Source organism: Lathyrus oleraceus, chromosome 1, assembly GCF_024323335.1.
Source record: "Lathyrus oleraceus cultivar Zhongwan6 chromosome 1, CAAS_Psat_ZW6_1.0, whole genome shotgun sequence".
In the NCBI taxonomy this organism is placed as follows: Eukaryota; Viridiplantae; Streptophyta; class Magnoliopsida; order Fabales; family Fabaceae; genus Lathyrus; species Lathyrus oleraceus.
In genome coordinates, this window is record NC_066579.1 from 272046677 (window position 1) to 272059062 (window position 12386).

The window sequence follows — 12386 nt, forward strand, 5'->3', positions numbered from 1 at the left end:
TTATCAAGCTCATATGGTCTAAGGATCATTTTGAAGTAATTTGGCCAAAGATTGGATGCTCAGAAGTCATCAGTCAAGCTGAATTTCAACTGAAGCCCTAGCCAGTCAACTGCAAAGTCAATTGTGGATTTGGAGGGTGGAAGTGATTAGAAATACTCCATTCATGTTCAAACAAGTCTCATTTGACATTTCAAATACTCACATTGAAGGATTTGAGGTCATACCAAAAGTTTCCAAAGGGAAAAGTGACTTATGGTTTCAAGTTTCCAAAAAATGGCAAGTTTTTGGAACGACTTCAACTCAACTTTCCATTGTCAAATAATCTTCAAATGGAATTTCGTTCAACATGAAAGTTGTAGATCTTTCTCTCCCATTTCCAAAAAGTCCAAGATCGTGAGAATCGGATGAACGGTTGAGGAGATATGATCAAATTACCACCGAGCGTGCATGGCAAAATTTTCCATGTATCGATACATACGAGTTTCGCATCGATGCATGCAAGGCAAAAAGGGCTATGTATCGATGCACACGAGTTATGTGTCGATGCATACTGTTAAAAAGTGCTGTGTATTGATACAAACAAGTTACGCATCGATGCATACTGTTAAAAAGTGTTATGTATCGATGCATACGAGTTTGGCATCGATGCATACTGTTAAATATGTGCTATGCATTGATGCAGAAGCTTGGGTATCAACACATAACTCTGTTTTGATCATGCATTGTTTACTGTTCACGTCCATATTACTTCATGCACCACTAATTGGCAGATTTGCAAAACACCTTGGTTTTCATTAATCCCTTGGCATCTGCTTAATTGTGATTAGCAAGCATCATTAGTGCATCATATATATAGACTAATCATAACAGAAACAGCTAATCACAATTCATTTTCTCAGATCCAAACCAAAAATTCTCCAAATTCTCTCAAAATTCTTCAAACTTTTTCTCATTTTTTCCTTCGAATTTCATGATTCTTTTTGGTTTCTCTTGTGTTAATCATCATTTGTAGGTGTTATTGAGGAACTGTTGCAGGAGAAATCGTGAAGAACTTGGCTAAACCGCAACTGTCATCACCTTGTTCATCCATGGCATCTTGAAGTTTCTACATCATCAAGCTGTGTCGAGCTAAACTTCTACTTGCATTCATCTTCCACAACACCATAGGACATCTGTTTTGACAATTGGAGGCTCGAAAAGCTCAAGAACACGAACTGCACATTCATAAGGTGAGATTTCGAATCCTTCGATTCTTGAAATCAGCATGTGGTTTAGGTAGATCGTGGAACATAGATTACACTGCAACTTAGATCATGAATTTTCGTTAGGTATTGATGAAGTTATGTGGATCTGAATGTTTGACTGTGAAACTTTCTTGGCTCGATCCGTGAGATTTAGGAACTTGTAGGTTAAATCATGGACATATTCGCATTCCTCGTTCTTAGACGATTCCAACGGATATTCATTTGTTCATTTTGGTGATGATTCGATGTTCATCGTGTTCTTGTGTTTCTGGTAAAGAAGATGAAGTTCCTGGAGAAAATAACCTGTTTGATCCGAAATTCTGTTTGAAAATTTGAATAGGATGTTTCCCGCGGTACTGTTCACGTAATTACAGATATGCCATTAATGAAAACCAATTTAATTTATATTATTCCAAAAAATCAAAAAAATACATGTGACCTTAGAAAAATCATATAAAACCATAGAAAAATCAGAAAATTGTGAAAATAATTTTGTTGACTTTGTGGTTGACTGTAGATGATTTTTGACCTATTGGTCAAAGTTGTGCTTGGTATATTTTTCATTTGACCTAGGGTTTCTTCCACATGTGCATAATTTGATACCTTTGAATGATTTGATCATGAAATCCTCATATTGTATGATAAATGGCTGAAAATTTTTGTGTTGATTGTTGACTGGCTGAGGTTTTTTTCCATGTAAATTTCTTGAGTTTTTGATACCTGGCCATGGAGTTATGAATTTTTGAACTTAGGTGTGACAATTGGTGTCACACCTCTTGATGCCAATTTGTTGGATTTTTTAGTATGACTTATCCTTGTTAGAATTGATTGAAATTTGGTATGGATGCTCATTAACATGTTAGGATCCTTTGTGAATTTTTGTGGAATTGTTCATTGTGTTTTCTAATTGATCATGATTTTTCATTTCTGATGTTCATTTGTGCATGCTCATATGACCTAGGTTGGTAGAATCATTGTAAAATGCTCATAGTATATTGGAAATTCATGAAATTTGATATGCTTGTAATAGACACATGATAGGACCTCCCTGTTTTGGTCTCATCCATTTCTTTTTTGTTTTCATTGAATTATGAATTTTTAAAGTGGAAGCATGTGTTGAGGTTGTGATTTGGAGCCTATAATTGTGCCTGTTTTTGTTGATTTTCATTGACATGGTTCCATTTGCCCAATTAAGCTGAAATTTGGTGTGCCATACCTGGATTAGGTCCTGTTTAGATGTAAATTGTTTGAGAATTTTTAGAATTGTTTTGATGTGGATTTGAATGCAATAGTTCTGTTTGTAGGCTTAGTGCTTCCTTTGAACTAGTCTGCCTTATTTTGTGCATAGAATGAGCATGATGAATGATATGACCATGAAATTTGGTAGAATAGTTTCTGACATGTGTAGCTTTCATTTGGCTTTGGTCCCATCCATTTCCCATTTAATCTCACTGTTTACCACTTAATTGAAGTTAATGTATATTTTGTAACCTCATTTGATTGTGTTTTTGCATGCTTAGACATGTTGAATTAATTCCTATAGTTCCACTAATCCAAATTGCTTGAAATTTGACATGTAGCTTGTTGAATGTCCTCTGTTTAGGATATAATTTTTGTGGAATTTACTGTGTTGTTTTGATATTTTTTGTGATGTGATCTTGCTGATTGCTCATATGTGGTTTAACATTGCTCACTTTGCCTTACATGTTGCATAAAATGAGATAGGTGTATAGTTTGGATATGGGACCAATTGGGATCCCTTTGTAATTGAAATAGCTTGACTTTGATCATGAATTGGTTGCTGTTTTAGGATTTTTCCATCTTTTTGACCCTAGGCTAGTCCTAGTGGTCATGTTACTTACATTTGAATGTGATTGTGGCTTTTCAGGTTAAGGAGTTAAGGCTTAAGGATATTGTTTCACATTTGGGATGTTTTGCTTGATACTTGTAAACTAATGTGTTTGTTTTGTAGGATGTTTGAGCCTTGAGCTTCGTGCTATGCACATCATTGGGATTGTTAATTGATCATTATATTGTTGTCTGATTATGAATGGGATGCTGATTCTGTTTGACTTTTGTACAGGTACACTTAGTTGCTCAGTTCTCTTAAGAACTTGCATTGCTTTGCTTATAAGCAATTGGCATTGAGGTATAGAACTTTCTTCTTCATGTAGTCTGGAGACCCGGCTGTTACCGGGCCGGGCACATTGTCTGAAGTCCTCCTTAAGAGGCAATGCTTGTGTATGTTTATATTTGTCCTAAGCAGGGAAAGTCCTCATTTGAGGCAATTGGTGGAAGGTAGGGATAAGCAATCTATCCCCCACTATTCTGTGAGTCTTCTCCTTGCTCCCATTACATGGTTGTAGCATTGAGATCCAAGCCCAAGATCTTGTACATTGTACAGTCGAGTCTATGTCCTGAGCGTAGAAGGGTCCCCCCATTCTGGACCCACGCTCCTTTGTCTGATGCTCTCTCTGACCAGAGATAGAAGCAATGAGGCACACCCCTCATCACCTTTCATCTAGCTTCACCTTAGCCCCTCAATGGCAAGGTTAAGAGCTAACCTGACCCCGATACAGAGGCTTGTTTGTTGAGGTTGATATGACCCCTCGACTAAAGCCTAGCCCTGATGTTTGAGCCCCTTGTTGGTGTGTTTATTTCATGTTGTATATGTTTGTGTGGTGTGATTGTATCCCCTAGGTTTGCTAGACTCCGCGTAGTCTCGTTTGCATGTCAATTAAGGTAGCACGGTTCCTTCGTATAGGACTTCCTTTCTTGCTTGAGCTTTCCTAAAACACAAACAAACATTATCCCCTCTTAAGGATACGTCAACTCCTTCTACCACAGGTGAGTAAGTCTCCAAAGGTCGAGCATCCGGTAGATTGCGTAGTGACGTCGTCCACTTAAAAAACACAAACCAACAGGAATAGTTTAGCCGAACTACGGAAACTCTGATTCTCACGATCAGGTGAGATACGTAGGCACGAGACGCGATGTCTTGCCGAGTTTGACTAACGACTAACAGCTAATCCTTGCTTGCTTTCGCCCTCGTTGCGATCCTTTCTCTCGCCCTCGTTGCGATCGAGCCTTTTCCTTTCTCTCGCCCTCGTTGCGATTGAGACCCCCCCTTTCTCTTGCCCTAGTTGCAATCGAGACCCTTCTTATTCCTGTGTCTTGTTACATGCTGTTGTGTGTTTTGGGTTCGGATGCCGACATAATTCCATCAATTGGTTGTCGGGCTCCATGTCTGCCCTTTCGAGTGTGTTTTGGGTTCGGATGCCGACATAATCCCATCAATTGGTTGTCGGGCTCCATGTTTGCCCTTTTGAGTGTGTTTTGGTTCGGATGCCGACATAATTCCATCATTTGGTTGTCGGGCTCCACGTTTGCCTTTGCCTGTGTTTGTTTGTGTGCGTGTCAGCCGAGCTACGAATGCTCTGATTCTCCTTCGTCCAAAGGAGATACGTATGCATAGGATGCGACATCCTAGCGAGCATGTGTCGTTTCCCAGTCCGAACTACTTAGACTCTGATGTCTATGCTTGATAGACTAAGTAGGCCCAGGATGCGATATCCTGCCGAGTCAGTTTCAGTCTGTTTTCCTGTGTCTCTTTCAGCCTGTATAGATGTTTATTTGAGCAGTGTTTTAGCAACCATTTCCCTTCCTATTGTGCGTGGATCCCGTCGAGTACGACGGATGCGTAGGGGTGCTAATACCTTCCCTTCGCATAACCGACTCCCGATCCCATTCTCTTTGGTCGCGAGACCACGTCTTTTCCAGGTTTACTCTGAGCGTTTCCTTTCCCTCTTTTGGGATAAATAACGCACGGTGGCGGCTCTGTTGTTCTTGTTTTCCCGCCGGTTTTTCGCGTAATGCGACAAGCTGCTGTCAATAGTGCATGTCCCTAAAAGGAGTTTGGAAGATCGGCGTGACTCATCATGGATCAGACCATGTCTAACAAGGTTCGATTTTTTCTCTCAGATAAACTGTTATATTGGGGTGTTCCAAGAGGAGTAAGTTGGGATAGAATCCCACACTCTTTAAGATGGTCATCAAACTCTAGGCTTAAATATTCACCACCTTGATCTAATCAAAGAGTTTTGATATTCTTACCTATTTGGTTTTGTGCTTCATTCTTGAATTCCTTGAACTTTTCAAAGGACTCTGATTTATGTTTAATTAAATACACATAACCATATCTATTGAAATCATCAGTAAATGTGATGAAGTACTGAAAACCTCCTCTGGCTGGTATGTTCAATGGTCCACATACATCAGCATGTATGAGGGCCAAAAGATCTTTAGCTTTTTCACCTTTTCCTGTGAATGGAGAATTTGTCATCTTTCCAATTAAACAAGATATGCATGTCTCATATGATTCATAATCAAAAGAGTCTAAGAGTCCATCTTTATGGAGTTTGGAAATGCGTTTCTCATTTATGTGGCCTAATCGACAATGTCAAAGGTAAGTTGGATTTAACTAATTAGGTTTCATCCTTTTAGTATTAATGTTATAAATAGGTATTTCAAGATCAAGGACATATAGTCCATTGTTCATTTATGCAGTAGCATAGAATATATCATTCAAATAAATGGAGCAATAATTGTTCTTTATTATAAATGAAAAACCAAACTTGCCTAAACAAGAAATAGAAATAATATTCCTGCTAATTGCAGGTACATAATAACAGTTCTCTAACTGAATTATTAAACCACTAGGTAAAGTCAATACATAAGTTTGTACGGCTAAAGCAACAACCTTTTCTCCATTGCCAACTTGAGGTCAACTTCACCTTTTGCCAAATATCTACTCTTTTTTAGCCCCTGCACAATGGTACAAATGTGAGAACTGCATCCAGTATCTAATACCCATGATGCAGAAGTAGATAAATTAATTTTAATAACAAAAATACCTGAAGTTGAAGTCTCTACTCCATTCTTCTTATCTTCCAGGTACTTTTGGAAGTTTCTCTTCTAGTGTCCGGTCTTACCGCAATAGAAGCATGTGCTTTCCTTTGCTATTCCTCCACTAGGCTTCAAAACAGGAGCTATGGGTTTGGGTTTGGCAACTTCCTTGCCTTTCCCTTACCACCCTGCTTGGTGGGTCTTTTGTTTTGTCTCTTTCCATTTCCGATCATTAAAATGGACTTCCCTTTTGACTTCAGATTCTGCTCAGCAGTTCTTAATATGGCTAGTAGTCCAAGAAGAGATTTGTCCATATCATTCATATTGAAATTAAGGACAAATTGATTGAATCTATCTGGAAACGATTGCAAGATCAAATCAGTCGCAAGTTCCTTTTCGATGGGAAAACCTAACCTCTCAAGGTTCTCCATATACCCAATCATCTTGAGCACATGAGGACCTGCAGGGGCTCCCTCAGCTAACTTTCCTTGAAAAAGGGCTTTTAAAACTTCAAACCTTTCATGCCTTTCCTGCTCTTAATAGAGCATCTTCAGGTGTTAGATCATATCGAACGCTGCCATGTTCTCATGTTGCTTTTGCAACTCTGAGTTCATGGTAGCTAGCATGAGGAAAGCAGTTTTATTGGCATCATCGACACACTTCTTATAAGCATCTCTTTCTGCCTTAGGTGCAGAACTAGGAGGTTCCTCTTCAGGAACAGGTTTCTCCAAGACATACAACTTTCTGTCATGTTTGAGGACAATCCTCAGATTTCAGTATCAATCCAGAAAATTTGTCCCAGACAATTTTTCCTTATCAGGGATTGATCGCAAAATGTTGTTAGAGGTGTTTGTTGTCATGGTAATCTACATGAAAAACAATGAAAATATAAGTATCACTAAAATAACATATTTAATTAGGCCTTTAATTAAATATGCTCCCACTGTTTTACTCAAAACAAATGACCCTCACCATTTGACTCGGAAAATCCCATTGGAAGATTTTCTAGTGGGTCGAGATCCACATTTCACTTTGTTTTAAGTCTGTGTAGGCGGATCACACAAAACTAGGTTATTTAGGTAGGAACTCCTTCCAATTGTATCTAATACAACTCTCGAATATTTTAGTTGGGTAAATAACTCCTTATTCCAATCCATCACATGGATCATTTCCAACTCTTGCTTCTCAACGTATATAATCTTATTATAATTTGGTTAGTTATGTTTGACCCATTGTTTTAGCAATTGGATATTACAATTATCCCATCGCACCTTATTAATATAGAACATGCACCTCGCTTAGGCGAAACCCACATTATTCGGTACTAGTCTTGATGAGTGCTAAAACTTGGAAAGCATAAACTTAATATTTAAAATGAGGGAAATTGCAATTTTTCTGATCTCACCGACTTATTTATCATATAAATCGTCTGTCACATGCATCAACATATATTCACATGCATCAACATAATACAAAATGAAACAGTTATGACCCCCTAGCGCAATTATTCTCCCAAGCCAAAGAGAGAACCTAAGCTAACCTAATAACGATCTAAGCTTCTCCAAGAAAGATCTTCAAGGTTATCCTCCTTTGATATTGTATTCTTCTCTTTCTTCATAATATTACATTACATAAAAGAAAGTCGTTTTACATACGAGGGAGTGAGATGAGAAACAAAGTTACATTAAGAGATTAAAAGAGTGGCACGACATGCAGGTCGTATATTAAAATCCTAAAACAAAATAAAGGAAAACTAAGGCCATAACCGATCACCACAAGACAATAATAATAAACACATTATTATTATTAATTTAAATTTTGTTAATTAAATAAACCAAATTAAATTTCAGCGCCTGATCCCATTACACAGAGTTAGTCGGGGGTTCCGCTGAAATGACTCAAAATCAAATTAAAATCAAATTAAAATCTTAAAGTCTACTTAGAAATGACTCTACTAAAAGCATTTGTTGACAAGCTGAATGTCTCAAATTCTGATGGGTCAGAATATGATGACTCTGAAGGATCAACTTATGAAGGTTCAGACTCTGATCATGGTACTTCTACTCCCAGTGATAGATCACTCTCTAGATACCTTAGCTTGAAAATCTTATCCTCTTATATGTACTTTATCCACATAGCAAACTCATCTTGTCAACACCAGACTTAGGGAAAAAGTCAACTAGAGTCCCTTAGTGCGAGGGTAAAAAACAATTGATGTGACTTCTATAGTTCTCTCCCTCATCTAGTTTATACCTAGTTTGATAAATATTCTTTGGATTATGTATTACTCGTTGGTTTAAGATCCTAACATGACCCATCTTTCAATTTCTCTCTCTTGGAGCTTCTACATTTCAAAAGGTCACATGTGCAAACAACTTTCAAACGACTATTTTTCTGCCTCTATAAAAGGGAGTTATAGATTTGAACGAAGGTTAAAAATCATCAAATATCTTAACATAACACGGGGGTCAAGAGGGAAGCACCCCCTGCGGGGTTGTTAGGGGCAGTGCCCCGACGCAAAATTTTAATGAACAATTCATTTGAGTCGACATCGATTTTCGCATCAACACTTGATACTTTAAAGCACAACTCTTGCGTAGTCACAACCCTAATCGCATAACTCTTTGACAGCACAACCCTTGTACCGTCATGAACCTTAATGCACCAATTTCATACCGTCAAACACACCTCGATTGTTAATTCAGTATGATTGATCAACACATCATTGCTTCACCATACTTTCGTCGGATTCCGAAGCAAATGACCATTGATCGCTCAAAGTAAAACAACCATTAAGTGTTTGAATGAACGAAACAAAAACATTATATCATATATACCGTATTTTTCATCAGAGTTACTTATATCATATATATAACTTGATCGATCTAAATTGTGTAACCTATGGACGATCGATGTATCACTACTTCACCATACTAACGTCGGATTCCGAAGCATAACCAACATCAATCATCAAAATCGTACACACATGATGCCAAATTTAATTACTCGTTTATTATTTAATACATTTTGTCTTTTAATCGTATTAATACAGAAAATACAGAAAATAAACAACTATCAGATGCATGGTTTCGTAAGTGACTTTGATACCACTGAAGGAGAATAGTGATCCAAAACACAGCGGAAATTAAAAATTTCTCCTTTAGTGATCCTTACGAATGGGAATGATCAGTGTTAGAATCGTTACCTCTTGTGAGGATTGAAACCTTTGATGCAGATCTAAGGAGTGATCACGAACGTTGAATGGTGACAACGCCTCTACTCAGTCCACACGAACGATTTTCTTCAATCTTAGTGCTAGCTGCTACGAATGAAGGCTTTGAGTGTGTGTGTGTGTGTGTGTGTGAGAGAGAGAGAGAGAGAGAGAGAGAGAGAGAGAGAGAAACGAAACTTTCATATGAACAAATGCTTTTGCCCAAGGGGTCTATTTATAGAACCACTTGTGCGGGCTGTAAGTTAAATAACCCACTTAAGTGTATGTGGCCCATATCTTATGATATACCAAAATTACTTAAGCGCGTAGTACCTTACCATATGTCGTATTCTACTTAAGTGCGTCGTACCTTACGATGTTCTATGATTCACTTAAGTGTGTCGTACCTTACGGTGCTCCTTATTTACTCTATCTCTCATCAATCCTTCCTTTTGTGTGTGACCTTATAGGTTTTCGCGGCATTGGCAATTATATTAAATCACGTATTTAACATAATAAATAATGAGAGGTATCTAGCTACACATCACTTCTACCCAAGACACAAAAATGTCATGTGATCTGACAAATCCTTTTGTGATAATACTTGTGTGTACAATTACCCTTTTACCCTTATGTGTATATTAAACACAAGGTATAGACCGTGTCATCCTTGTCCAGTTCAATATTGGGCCATTTGACATTTATCCTGTTACGCAGGATGGGAAAATTCCATCTAGGTCACTCATGTCCCTCAGCATGCTTCGTCGAGTACCCATTAACTGTCTTTATGGTCATCCAGTTACGAGCAACGTTTGATCAGCAATAAAGCACTCAACTCTACATCTAGGGTCCATAGTGGTTTCAGGTCGAAGGGTGGTATACACCATTATCACCATGAGAATAACTTATGACACTTTGCATAACATTCTATATAGTATTCTCATAGCGGGTCAATCCAATATAAATATTACTCCTAATATGCATACCTATGTTTAAGACTTGATAACTCCTTATCCATGACCCATGAGATGCGATCATCAGTCTATATACATAGTAGTCTTAATGCTTTAATATTATCCCACTTCATAACAAAGCTCAACTATGGATACTTTAAGAATAGTGTCCTTATGTTTAATGAGATCTGATGATTAAGTCACACTTGATACATTAAACGGACTAGCTATTCTAGGGACTTTATTAAACAAACATAATAAAGAAAAAAAGCTTTTTATTATTAATAAAGAATTAGATACAAGTACCAAAAGTATTGGCCTGTAGGGCTTACTCCAACAAATGACACTCACACGACTCACTTGTTTAAATACAAGTGTGACTTAAGTAGAAATGCTAAAATACCCTCTAACAATCTTTCTCAACAAGTTTATGAAAATGAATTATTTCTAACACCATCCATTAATTCATATTCAGCTTAACCAAAACTAACAACACCAATTCCATCCCTCAGGTGTCGAAATTGATTAGTCTTGACCGCCTTCTTCAGAGCATCTGCGAACTGCTTCTGGGTGCTATAGTGCATAACTTCTAGCACTCCATTCGAACCTGATTTCTCAGAAAGTGATACTTAGTCTCAATATGCTTGCTTCTCCCATGCATCACTCGGTTCTTGGCAATATTGATTGCATACTTGTTATCAATCATCAACTTTAGAGGCTTGTTTACTTTGATCTTCAGATTCTGCAGTAAATTCAGAAGCCACAACTTGACATGCAATCACGTCACCTGCAATATATTATGCTTCACAGGTTGACAAAGCAACGACTGGTTGCATCTTGGAACACCAAGAAATAGGACTTTCCAAAAACTTAAACAAGTATCCAGAAGTACTTCTTTTGTCGACTGTGTCTCCACACCAATCAAAATCTGAGTAACTCAGAACTTCTGAGTTAGTTTCAGCACTAGAAGGGAACAAAACTTCATACTTCAGAGTTCCATTTATATACCTCAGAATTTTGACAGTGACTTGGTAATGAAACCATTTCGGTTTACTCATAAATCTACTCACCATTCCAAATTTATAGCAAATATTAGGTCTGATATTACACAAATACCTCAGAGAGCCTACCAACTGCTTGAACATTGTCGCATCTACATTATCACCATCAGAATCAGAATCCAATTTCTGATTTTTATTAGCAGGTGTGACAACAACTTTACAATTCAGCGGCTCAAACCTCTTCAGAAGCTCAAGTTCAAGATGATGTAAAATGATGCCTTTCTCAGAATGCATAATCTCTATCCCTATAAAATAAACCATATTTCCTATAGCAGTCATCTCAAACTCATTCATCAACTCCTTCTTGAACTTTTCTATGTCATGTTCACAACTTCATGTTAGCAATATGTCATCAACATAGAGACACACCAGAATCATATTGCTTTCAGAAGTATGCTGAACATAGACACCATACTCCATCTCACATTTCTGAAATCCTTGCTTATTGAAAAAATGAATCAATTTTCAGATTCCAAGCTGTAGGGTCTTGCTTCATTCTATATAAAGCTTTGTGTAATCTATACACCATCCCTTCTTGATTCTTTTTCTCAAATCCAGGAGGTTGTGACACATAAACCTCTTCTTCTAATGGACCGTCAAGAAATGCAGATTTCACGTCTAAATGCATCAAAGACCAATTCCTATCAACAACTATCGTAATCACCAGACTGATTGTTTCATGTCTTGTTATAGGTACAAACATTTCTAAGTAATCTAACCCAAGTTTCTGTAGAAAACCTCTCACAACTAACCTTGTTTTATGTTTGCCAATTAATCCATCTGGGTTTAGCTTCACCTTATAAACACATCTCATGCTGATGGCTTTCTTGTTCTTTGGAAGTTCTTCCAGCTTCCAAGTCTTGTTTCTCTCTATGGCATCAAGCTCTTCTTTCATGGCCTTCAGTTAGACTTTCTGCTTGAGAGATTCTTCCGTACTCACGGGTTCAAAGTCTACTAACATGGTACACTGAATAATTTCCTCTTCAGAATCTATTTCAGTATCTTGTAGCAT

The 12386-nt window shown here is 37.6% G+C and overlaps 1 protein-coding gene across 1 annotated transcript; it reads right to left on the bottom strand.

The window, feature by feature from the left end:
- Nucleotides 1–11011: 11011 nt before the first annotated feature.
- Nucleotides 11012–11653, bottom strand: LOC127102907 (uncharacterized mitochondrial protein AtMg00810-like). Its single transcript, XM_051040226.1, has 2 exons — nucleotides 11206–11653; nucleotides 11012–11100 (listed from the first exon to the last, which is right to left on the bottom strand). Exons 1-2 carry the CDS (start codon nucleotides 11651–11653, stop codon nucleotides 11012–11014), a joined length of 537 nt encoding a protein of 178 aa, XP_050896183.1.
- Between the last annotated feature and the right edge of the window lie 733 nt (nucleotides 11654–12386).